The 12,770-nt window shown below is 34.8% G+C and overlaps 1 protein-coding gene across 2 annotated transcripts in view; it reads right to left on the reverse strand.

Annotated features, from left to right (window-relative positions):
- TMTC3 (transmembrane O-mannosyltransferase targeting cadherins 3) overlaps window positions 1-12,770 on the reverse strand; it is a 61,873-nt gene that overhangs the window by 14,874 nt on the left and 34,229 nt on the right. For both annotated transcript variants that reach the window (XM_084876940.1, XM_084876939.1), the window contains exons 8-10: window positions 8,911-9,059; window positions 6,960-7,080; window positions 4,078-4,189 (exon numbers count right to left, since the gene is read on the reverse strand). In XM_084876940.1, coding sequence (XP_084733066.1) covers window positions 4,078-4,189; window positions 6,960-7,080; window positions 8,911-9,059 — 382 coding nt within the window. The remainder of the gene's footprint in view (window positions 1-4,077; window positions 4,190-6,959; window positions 7,081-8,910; window positions 9,060-12,770) is intronic.

Below are 12,770 nucleotides of genomic sequence, written 5' to 3' on the forward strand. Positions count from 1 at the left end.
TTCAGCATAACCATTATTGCTTGCCTCATTTTTGAGTCTTATAAGTTTATTTCCAGTAGGACATGATCTCACTCATCTAGGGGAAATGGTGAACATAGACAGATGAACAAGAACAGATCCAGAGATAAGGAGCCATGGGTCAGACTGTTGGACCTCAAAGGGAGGGTGGGGATAAAAGGGAGAGATCAACCAAAGGACTTATGTGCACACATATGAGCCTAACAAGTGGTCAAGGACAATAGGGGGGTGGAGGCATAAATGGGGAGAGAATGGATTGGAATGGGGGGTTGAGGGCAAATATGTGATACCTTAATCTAGGGGTGTCGAACTCAATCAGAGAAGGGGCCAAAATCTAAAATCCAGCCTAAATCGCGGGCCGAATGGTTTACTGAACAGTCATAAACTGACAATGTCATAAACTGACAGCGGAGTGCAGTGATGACAGCGCGGTGCGGGCCACATTGCAAGGCCTGGCGAGCTGGATTTGGCCCGCAGGCCTTGTGTTTGACACATGTGCCTTAATCAATAAAGAAAATAATTAAAAAAATAAAGACAAGCAATATTTGCTTCTAACAAAATACAGGGTTGTTTTTGTTTGTTTTTTATAAAGGAAGCCAAGTAAGAAGGGTTGTAAAAGATGGGTAGGATGAGGTATGAGATGGATGGGAAAGAGGGGAGAAGTGAAGAATTTAGATTCAAAGAAGCCGAGGTGAGGAAATCCGAGATATGCATCCTATGTTTTGAGAAAAACAAAACTATACAGAGAGCCAGGGAAGATACGATTGAGTAGCTAGACCTTCAGTTATATTTTTACAAAGTTCCTCGTCATCATTCTCTAACTGACACTTGGCTTTGCCTTGGGGACTTTACATTGTGGCTTTTCCAAGCGGTGCCGTGTTCTTCTATCCCATGCAGCTCTGGGCAAGGAGGAAGGGTAGGTGTCCTCTTTGAGCCTTACCACCCCAGACCATTCCTACTCCTTTTAAAAATCAATCATCTCTAAATTTCAGATCACTAAATTGTAATGTCTACTATCCCTCCTTGTTGCAGTCACCAATCTTTGGGTCAGGTATCCTGACTCCTTGTCATTCTCTCCATCATCATGGTTGTAAAAATTCTTAGTGATTTCAAATTTACGTGAACAAAATCTTCTACTAAGTGGCCTTGATGTCTTTTCTCCCAAGGATTTTCACCTCCTGCCACTCCCTATGCCTCCAAGAACCTTTAGAAATGTGTGTGCGTGGGGGACTTTTTGGTCATCATTCAGAATGGAAAGTAATTATGGTATTTTGTGTGTGTGGGTCACGTTTGATACATATCCTAAAAAGCAGTTCTGCACACTTGAACAGCATTCCTACTGAAAGATATTTATACTCTAGCTCGATTCTACCCAGACACCAAAACTTTCCAGGTCTATAAACCTATCATCTTCCCTCCATTATTTCACCCTCCCTCACGTCCTTTCTTAACTGTCTTAGATTTTGTGTCCCATCAATATAACCATCTTCTTATGCCTTTCTTGTTTAAAATTACATAGGACAAAATCCTAATCCTAGCTAACCAAATTCTCCATGCCTGTACCACTGCAGCAGCAAAGTAGTAGGAGACAAACATACAACCACATCAATTGGTTTAGTTTTAATTTCAGTATTCCAACCCAAGTAGAAAAACTTGGCTGCTTGAAATTATACCACATTTTCCTAGTCTATACACTTTCTTAGACCTTTGTTTCTCAAAGTGTGATCCACAGGCTAAGCATCACCTGTAAACTTAATAGAAATGTAGAACTTCAGGTTCTACTCCAAACCTTCATTTATCAGAACAAGCACCATACACAACAATATCTCCAAGTGATTCTTAGGCCCATTGAAGCTTGTAAAGCACTACCTAGAAAATTGCTTCACACCTTTTCCTATTCTTATATTTCTAACACTTCCCCCTCCTTCTTCACTCTCTACTGATGGTTTTATTTCATTGAAAAAATACCAACAAAGGGCACCTTCCAGAAACTTCCTGCATGTCATCTATTCACCTGCCCATATCCATGTCCATATATTCTATCTTCCCTTTACCAGGTTTAACTAGTGGTTCCACAACTGAATCAAGTCCCTAATCTATATACCACGTCCTATTTATCTCTTCTCATCTACTCAAGAACATTGACCCCGTAATTCGTTCCCTCACCTTGAATTATTACTTTTCCCAGCTTCAATAGATTTAGCTGCACACATGCTTTGACTCTCCCACCTTAAAATGAAAAACAAAACAAACAAAAAAATCCTACCACGGTCTTGTGACCCCATGCCTAGCACCACTGTTTCAGAGTTTTCATTACCAACAATTTCCAATTATTTTCCCACCTAAACTCATTCCTATAAGGCTTTTGCATCTACCACTCTACCAACAACCCCACTGTTTTTTAAAAATTCTATTTTTTGGTGTCTTTATGTATATATTATTGATTTTTTGCAGAGAGGAAGGGAGAGGGAGAGTTAGAAACATGGATCAGCTGCCTCCTGCACACCTCCTACTGGGGATATGCCTACAACCAAGGTACATGCCCTTGACCAGAATTGAACCGGGGACCTGTCAGTCCGCAGGCCAACGCTCTATCCACTAAGCCAAACTGGTTAGGACCTTCTTCAATATTTTTAAATAATGTCTTCCAGTTATCAGTATATAGGTCCTCCACACCTGTTGTTAAGTTTGTTCTGAGGCATTTAATTCTTTTTGTTGGAATTGCAAAAGGAATTGTATTTTTTTCCTTTTCTGAAATTTCATAGGTAATATATAGGAATGCAATGGATTTTTATGCATTGATTTTGTATCCTGCAGCTTTACTGTATTTGTTTATTGTTTCTAATAGTTTTTTAGTGGAGTCTTTAGGGTTTTCTATATAGTCATGTTATCTGCAAAAAGCAACAATTTTATTTCTTCATTCTCAATTTGGATGACTTTTCTTTCTCTTGCCTGATTGCTCTGCTTGGACTTACATACTATGCTGGATAACAGTGATAAGAATGAATTTCCTTGTCTTGTTCCTAATCTTACAAGAAAATATTTTGTCTTTCACCACTGAGTATGATATTAGCTGAGGTTTTGTCATATATGTAGTACTTTCTTTATTATGTAGTACTTTCCTTCTATACCTGTGTTGGAGAGGTTATGGAGAAAAAGGAAAGCTCATTCACTAGGAATGTAAACTGGTACGGATACTATGAAAACAGGATGGAAGTTCCTCAAGAAATTAATACTATAGCTACTATATGAGCCAACAACCCCTCTTTTGTGTATCTGCCTGAAAAATTTGAAAACATTTATTTGTCAAGTTATATACATCCCAATGTTCATTGCAATGTTATTCATGATGGCCAAGACATGGAAATAATCAGTGTCCTTCAGTAAGTGATTGGGTAAAGATGTGGTATATATACATAGTGGGATACTACTCAATCATTTGCCATTTGCTACAGCATTAATGAATCTTGAGTGTGTCATGCTAAACAAAATAAGTCAGACAGAAAAAGCCTAGACCCATATGAATTCACTCATATGTGAGATATAAAACTGAGAGCAACAAAACATTTTTTTCTAAGGTTGTATTACTGTCCAATGTGTAAAAGAAAAACAAAACTGAAAGAAACACATGAACATGACAAACAAACAAACAAACAAACAAATGCTCGTAGACAGAGACAACAATATAGTGGTTGTCAGAGGGAAGGGAGTGGAGGTGATAAAGGCTAAAAGGTGTCAAATATTCTGTGACTGAAGAAGGTTTGGCTTTGGATAGTAAACACACAATGCAACATACAGATGATATAGAAATATACACTTGAAACCTATGTAATTTTATTAACCAATGTCATCCTAATAAATTTAATAATAAAAATTCCTTAAATATCTTACATATTTCTAACAATTAATCAAATTCAAAATAAGCCAGTATTGAACACTGGTAGTATTCAAATCACTAGAAATAAAGCTTGAAAATAAACTCAACTCTATTTTCCTAACATATAACTGAGCTTTTAAAAAGAAAATAAGCTATTCAAAAGTTTTATTAGTAATGCTTACCTGGCTGAACATGGGTAGCCTGTAGAAAGTATTTCAAAGCTCTCTCAAAGTTCTTTTCATTTTCCAGAGCATGACCCACATTATTCCATAATTTGGCATTATTTTTATTTACCTTAAATATACAAATACAGTTAGAAATTAATTAAAATTAAAATATGACTCAAATTAACACAGATATTTGTTTGATATACTATTAGAAATGGAGCGGTCCATGGAGATGTCCATATGGATGAAGGTGGTCCAAAGGTACATATTTTCAATTATAAGGTAAGTTAGTTTTGGGGATGTAATGTGCAACATGGAGACTATGGCCAACAACACTGTGTTGTATATTTGGAAATTGGTAAGGGAGAAGATCTTAAAGGTTTTCATCATGAGAAAAAAATGTCTAAATGTTTAAGATGATGTATATTAACTAAACTTTTAATCATTTCATAATATACACATATTTATATATCTTAAATAAGAAGTTTATGTCAATTATATCTCAAAAGAAAAAATAATTTTTTTTTAAAACATAGTTTTGGCTTTTTTTAAAAATATATTTTATTGATTTTTTACAGAGAGGAAGAGAGAGGGATAGAGAGTTAGAAACATCGATGAGAGAGAATCATCGATCAGCTGCCTCCTGCACACCCCCTACTGGGGATGTGCCCGCAACCAACGTACATGCCCTTGACCGGAATCGAACCCGGGACCTTCCAGTCTGAAGGCCGTCGCTCTATCCACTGAGCCAAACCGGTTTCAGTGGGAAAAATAATTTTTATTTTCTCCCAGAAAAAAATGACTCCAATTAACACAGATATTTGTTTGGTATACTATAAGAATACAGTGTTCCACTGAGAGGCCCCTGGAGATGAGGAATAAGCCAAATGAACACTTCTTCACTCAATTTACCCTCTCTCCTTTCAATATCAACATACCAAAACCACAGCAGTCTAAGTTCATCTATCTATATATATAAAGAGCCAGGGTGGTAACATCCAAAACAATTGAAGGCTTGACTGAACACCAGGCTGAACATGCAGCAGGCTAGCAGGCTGAAATGCTAACCTCTTGAAGACAGAGAGAGGCAGAGCTGATCAGCAGTGGCAGAGCCTGCTGGCAAGGCCCAGTCAGAGAAGTAGGGTGATTAGACCCTGCTTCTCTCTCTGGGCCTCTCCAGCAGCCAAGTGCCTCTCTCTCCCCCACAGGTCAGCAGTTCAGCCTGCTCAACCAGCAGCTTGGGGCAGCTGCTGATCAGCCCTACCTCTATGATCATGTCAGAAGATAGGCCCGAAGATGTTGACTGGCATAGAAACCAACCAATTAGAACCAAATCTGGGTGAGTGTAAGGAGCCAATGGCTGCCAAGGAGACGAAGCTTTTGATGCTGACTGGCATAGAAACAAACCAATCAGAACCAGCAGGCAGAAGGGTTGGGGCAATCAGGCAGGTAAGTGGGTTAGGAGCCAGTCGTCCTGGATTGCAAGAAGGATGTCTCAGGGATCAGGCTTAAATTTGACAACTGGACATCCCTCGAGGGGTCTCAGATTGGAGAGGTTGCAGGCCAGGCTGAGGAAGCCCCATCCATGCACGAATTTCGTGCACTGGGCCTCTAGTTTTATATATTCAAATTTTACTAAAAATTTTATTTAATCCAAGTATAGTGCTATTTGAAATCTCTGCAGTACTACTTGTATTCTTTTGGAAGAAAAGGTATGTGACTATGAGAATACATTTAAACATTGCACTAATTACTTACTTTTAGGCTGGACTTATTTATGTAGTCTATTATTGTAAGAGAACCCTGAGTCTAAAGTTCTAAGTTGATTTGTACTTTCGGAGTTTACAGATGGGCATGGTGTTACTGCAAGTAGAGGAGGGTATCTAGCTAGCCAAGGTACTAGCTACAGTGACTGGGGCTGTGGTTTTGAGCACTGTCATGTGAGTAAAGACAAGCAAAATTCCTGAAAACCATGGGGTTCGGTTCCATGGGTAATCTGAAGGGGGAATTAATAATAATGAAAATGAGGTCTCATCTGTTTGCAGATTTCTGAGCTAGGGAAGACAGTAAAGAGGACAGTCATTTGACCTTAAATAGATGTCAAATCAAGAAGTCACATAGACTATTGAAATGAGGCAGTGACCCAATAAAGCGAGGCTATGGAGAGTACTAAAATAGCCAAAAGGAAGTTAAGAATTACTGATTAGAAGAGAGGCATTGGCAAGGGAGCACCTGAAAAAAATCTTTGCTTGTAACTTTTATAGAAAACAAATTTTGTGATTTTTAAAAAGACCATATTCCTATTTCTATTGTTCATTTACAGGAATGCTATGTCAATCCTTCCTGCCAGTTTCTATCCTTCCTAAAGCATTTTAAAAAAAATTATCTTTATTGTTGAAAGTATTACAGAGTTCTAATCATTGGTTGGTTATCTTCCACATAGCAGGTTGCCATTTTTTTGGTCAAGTATGTTATTTCAATGAATCTAACATGCCATCAATTTTATGTACTATTAAGAAAGAAAAAAGGTAACAAAATTAATTGTAAGATGCCTTTCACTGTAAGATTTATTCTTATTTCAGAGGCATTAAAAGGTTAAAAAATGTGTACCTTAAGAACTAATGAACACAGTATTCTTATTTAAACATTTTGTCATTTGAGTTTCTAATTACTGTATATCATTTAAGAAATTATTCATATGTGTTGTGGACATACAGGTAAGTACTATTCAATGTACTGGTTAAGGTATATTATATAAAAAACAAACTATATAATTTTTTAGTGAATTAATATTGATAGTTAAATATCTAATTAAAAGTAAAGGTAAAGCATCTTAGACATGGCTATAAAAAATAATTGATGACATACTTTCCTGTCATTCTTTGATAATACTTTACCTTCAAGGCTGACATAAACAACGTATATTCAGATTCCCAATCCCAATTTCTGTGGATTGTTTTTAAGGCATGAGTGAGTATCACCAAAGATAGACAAACCCAGGATAACTTTTTAAATACACTGTTTAAGAGAGTAAAGAAAAAACAAAAAAGTTCTTTATATCACCCAAAGCATTTTATCTTTTAGAACAGAAGAAATGTTAAATACCCCCAATGTCATGTCTGAATTTATTCTAAAAATAGGGATTATTCTAATAATCATTCTACTTCAGAGGGACCAACACAAAAAACTTAAATATGTAAATACTATCTTCCACTTCTTCACTCTTCAATTACATTAAATACTACAATATTTGCCTTTATTTCAAAAGCATTGTTTATATTTAATAAAAAGTTGATGAAACCAGCTTTTAATTATGAATTTTTATATTTAGAGTCCTTTTACCATTACCTACAACATGAATATCCTTACTTGCATTTAAAAAGGGTGAATCTTATCATTGGCTACATTTAAAAACATTTCTGCTTACAATTATATACTACAGGTTATCATGCATTCTTGGAATAATTTACATTTTAAAGCTAGAACTGTTTATTAAAAGTCATAGTAAACTTATCTCTATAAATAGATGTACATTACTTTAGACTAATTATTTGGGACACAATTCCTTTATAAAAATATGATTATACTTCAATAATCCCTATGATCTCATTTAATACTAATGTTCTCTGTGTTTTTGCCCTGGTAACACAGTTCAACTTCTTTCATTTTGATGACACACTTAACCAGAATATGAGTGCATGCATCAGAAAGAACATGGAATAGAAAATAGTCAGATGTACATCTGAAGACTGCTATTTACTAGCTGTGTGATCTTGCATAATTCAGGTAACTGTATGATCCTTAATTTTAAAATGTGCAAAACAGAATTAACGAATGTCAAGAATAAAATAAGAAAATAAATCTAAACAGTCTATCAGGGCATCTGATACATGGTAGGCACTAAAAAATTGATATTAATTACAATAGGATATATGGGTCAAAGCTAAGGGAAAAGGTTTGGTAGATAGTAATGTAAATTGTAGCCATAGAAGAGATCATCCAGGGAGAATATGTATTGTGATAAAAGTGCCTATGGTAGAACTCTGAGAAATAATAAATATTTAAAGAGCAGTCAGAGGAAGAAGAAATCAGAGAAGAGAGCAGAAATAAAAAGATATAAAAGACAATGAAGAGAGAGAGACTTTTTACAGATGCCTGGGGAATAAATTTTAAATAAAAGCATTGACCAAATTTAGCTACCAGGAAGCAATTTGTTATCTGTGTTAGTAGATAAGAGAGAAGTCAGAATTCTATGTGTTGAATGGTGACTGGAAGTGAGAAAGAAGAGACAGTGCCCATTTCTTGTATACAGAGTTAACTATTCTGTTCCTTAACTGCTGTTAAGGCAATTACGACATGGTTGTTATGATGAAGACAGTAATCACAGCATGAAATTATAGTACTCACAATTATGAGTACACAAAATAGAAGTTATTTCAGTATTATTTATTAACTGTTATATTATTTTCCATGTGAACAATTGTAAACCTACTTTTTATATATAACTGTACATTTTACATATGACTCACTTAAGTAAGAAGATTATAGTTCATTGCATATAAAGTGGGAACTAAATTTAACTTTAGTTTCAATAATATCCTTGTTTTCATTTGGGTCTGTCTCAGGCTGCAAAATAAAATTATATAGATATGAAGAACGTAAGATGCAGTAGGTGCTAGGAGCTTTCCTAACTTGAATTACAGGAAAACGAGACTATCAAGATGAAAAACAAGAGATGTACAAAAGTATGATTTATAAAACTGAATTAAAATAAACATTTAAATACGTAAATGTATCACATTTGATTTTATAGTTAGTAGCATGAAATAAGCTAATATTTAAATTCACCTCTTGTTTGATATTTTGTGCCATCCATGGGCTACCAAAATACAGAACCCCATGCTTGGAACATATAATACTCGTTCAGCAACAACAAATCCAACTGGGAAAAAAAGGTTCGATGCAGGAATAAATGGTAACGCCATTAAACAAAGTGCCTACAAAGAAAAAGAACAAGATATTTTATTAAATTAAAAATATATGAACATTCAAGAATCAAATCCAAATATTTTGTCATTTAATTTGGAAATGCACTGGTGGACAAAAAAAAAAAAAAAAAAAAAAAAAGAGAAGTATTTTTAAAAGCCAATTTTTATGTTACTACTATTAGTAACCACATCATATTGGAAATTCATGAGGTGTGTTTCAGATAAGACAGCAGACTGTTACTTTTATATCTCAGCATTATTTTGCATTAGATTCTGATGAGTCACATACATGTAACATAGGCTTAGTATATGTTTAAGAATAAAACTGCCTCCCTTTAAAACAACAGCGTCTTAGTCTTTTTTTTCTTCCTAAGACTTCTAAGAAATATTTACAAGAATGTCTGATATTTTAACTGAAATAAAACATCTAAAAATGTTTAAGTTTTATTTTTGTTTTTCATTATGAAAATGGGATGGCATATGGTTTTCAGGTTATAAAGCCATTACAAAAGGTAGGACACAAATAACTAGCACAGAAATAACTTGTGGAAGAAAACAAATTAGCTGTCATTAGAACATCTATTTCTATGTACATATGATTCCATATATTGTTACCCTGATTTGTTTGATAGTGCAATTAAATAAGTAAGTAGTTCCTTCAGCTTTATAAGCGTGAGAGTCTTCTAATAGTTTGAGAGGAAAGAATATCAGTTTTTATAGCAAAATATAGTTGCAGATATGTATATATTAAAAAAATACTTTCTCCATGAATCACAAATGATTTATAATGAGGCAATATTAAATCTAAAGAAAAGCATTACCATCATACTGCTCAGTATCACCAACTTATAAATCTAAAATTTTAGTGTTTTTTTAAATAAAAAAGTAAAACATTAAGAGTGCATAGTTCATTTACATCTCCCAGAAGTACTCAATACAAATAACCAGCTAGCTGAGAAACAGAGATATTCCTAAATATGCAGTGCTTTAAAAAAATTCCCTATTAATTCATGACTGTCCTAAAGCAATTTCATTCAAAAGAATAAGTATTAAATTGACCCAAAGATGCATCATGAACTGATACATAAACTACACAAAAAAGAAATCAACCCATAAATCTATTTGTTCTTAGGTAAGGAATATCTCCACTAATTATTAACTTAGAAATCCTAATATGCTCTCTATTAATGTATGCCAACCTAGTTCACTATGACTAATATAATCTCCTTCCTCCAGAGATGTAAATTCTTTGAAAGGAAGAATGATTGTGGAAAGAACAAAGAGTTTGGAGACAAATTTGTGTCACTTTTTATTTCCTATGTAACATAAAGGTAAATTAATCAATTGACTACTTGCAACTGTTTATAAATACTACTTACATTTTATTATTGAGATACTTATGAAACTTTACTTAATCAGTGCTTAACAATAAAACCAAGAGCTGGTTCTTTGAAAGGATAAACAAGTATGATGAACTTCTAGCCAGGCTCACCAAGAAGTAGAGAGAGAGGACCCAAATAAACAAAATCAGAAATGAAAGAGATAAAATAACAACAGACCTCACAGGAATACAAAGGATTGTAAAAAAAAAAAATATTATGAACAACTCTTATTACAAAAAAACAAAAAAACAAAACAAAACTGGTGAACTAGAAGAAATGGGACATATTCCTAGAAAAATATGACATTCCAAAATTCAATCAGGAAGAATAAAAAAATTTGAATAGGCCGATAACTACTGATGAAACTGAAGCAGTCATCAAAAAATTTCCAGCAAACAAAAGCCCTGGGTCAGATGGCTTCAAAGGAGAGTTTTACCAAACATTTAAAGAAGTAAAACTGCCAAGACCTGCTTGGCTCAGTGGATAGAGTGTCAGCCTGCGGACTGGAAGGTCCCACGTTCGATTCTGGTCAAGGGCATATACCTTGGTTGCGGGCACATCCCCGGTAGGGGGCGTGCAAGAGGCAGCTGATCGATGATTATCTCTCATCAATGTTTCTAACTCTCTATCCCTCTCTCTTCTTCACTGTAAAAAAAAATCAATAAAATATATTAAAAACAAAAAAAGAAAGAAAAATATCCTTGGGTAAGGATTAAACAAACAAAAACAAACAAACAAACAAACAAACAAACAAAATAAAGAAAGAAAGAAGTAAAACCTATCCTCCTCAGATTATTCCAAAAATTCAAGAGGAAGAAATACTTTCAAGATCTTTCTATGAAGCCAGATTACCCTAAACACAAAAACAGATAAAGACACTGCAAAGAGAATTACAGACCAGTATTCCTGATGATCATATCAATAGATGCTAAAATCCTCAATAAAATTCTAGCAAATAGAATCCAGCATACATTAAAACAATCATACACCACCACCAAGTGGAATTTATTCCAGGGATGCAAGGATGGTACAATATCCACAAACCATTAATGTGATACACCACATAAACAAATTGAGAAATAAAAATCACATAATCATATCAATTGATGCAGAAAAAGCATTTGACACAATTCAACACCCTTTCTTGATAAAAACTCTCGGCAAATTGGGAACAGAGGGATCATGCCTCAATGTAACAAAAGCCTTATATGACAAACCTACAGCCAACATCATACTCAATGGGTAAAAACTAAAACTATTTCCTCTAAGAACAGGAACAAGACAGGGATGCCTACTTTCACCACTCCTGTTCGACATAGTACTGGAAGTGCTAGATATAGTGATCCAACAAGAAGAAAAATGAGGCATCCAAATTGGAAAAGAAGAAGTAAAACTGTCATTATTCACAGCTGACATTACATTGAAAACCCTAAAGACTCCATCAAAAAACTACTAGACTTAATAAATGAATTCTGTAATATATCAGGATAGATAACACCCAGAAATATATGGCTTTTTTATACACCAATATTGAATTCACAGAAAGATAAACTGACAAACAGAAACAAAACAAAGCCCAATATCATTTACCATTGAACCAAAAAAATTAAGATACATGGGAATAAATTTAACTAAGGAATTAACCCTTTGCACTCCGAACCATTCTGGACATTGGCTACCAGCTACTCGACGCTAACGGCGGAAATGTGCGTTGAATTAACGCAATTCCCCGTAATCCCTAATAAACTGCAATGTCCCCTGAGAGGGGACATCCGAGTGATATGCTAGAATTCCGATGTCCCCTGAGAGGGGACAGCGGAGTGCAAAGGGTTAAAAGACCTGTACTTGGGAAACTACAGGACACTGAAAAAAGAGATAAAGGAAGATATAAACAAATGAAAGAATATACTGGGTTCATGGATTGGTAGAATCAACATCATTAAAATGTCCATATTACCCAAAGCAATCTACAAATTTAATGCACTCCCCATTAAAATACCAACAGCATACTTCACAGACCTAGAACAAACTCTCCAAAAATTCATATGGAATAAAAAAAAACACAAACAAACAAACAACAAAAAAACAACAAAAAAACCCGAAAACAAAACCCAAATAGTCACATCAATCTTGAGAAAGAAGAACAAAGTTGGAGAGGTTACAAGATATCAAGCTGTATTACAAGCCACTGCTCTCAAAACTGCCTGGTTCTGGCACAAGAACAGACATTTAGACCAATGGAACAGAAAAGAGAAACCAGAGATTTGACCCAAGCCATCAAGCTCAATTAATATTTGACAATGGAGACAAGACCATACAATGTAGTCAAGACAGTCTT

Source organism: Pipistrellus hanaki (genome assembly GCF_964339955.1).
Source record: "Pipistrellus hanaki genome assembly, chromosome: 3".
Classification (NCBI taxonomy): Eukaryota; Metazoa; Chordata; class Mammalia; order Chiroptera; family Vespertilionidae; genus Pipistrellus; species Pipistrellus hanaki.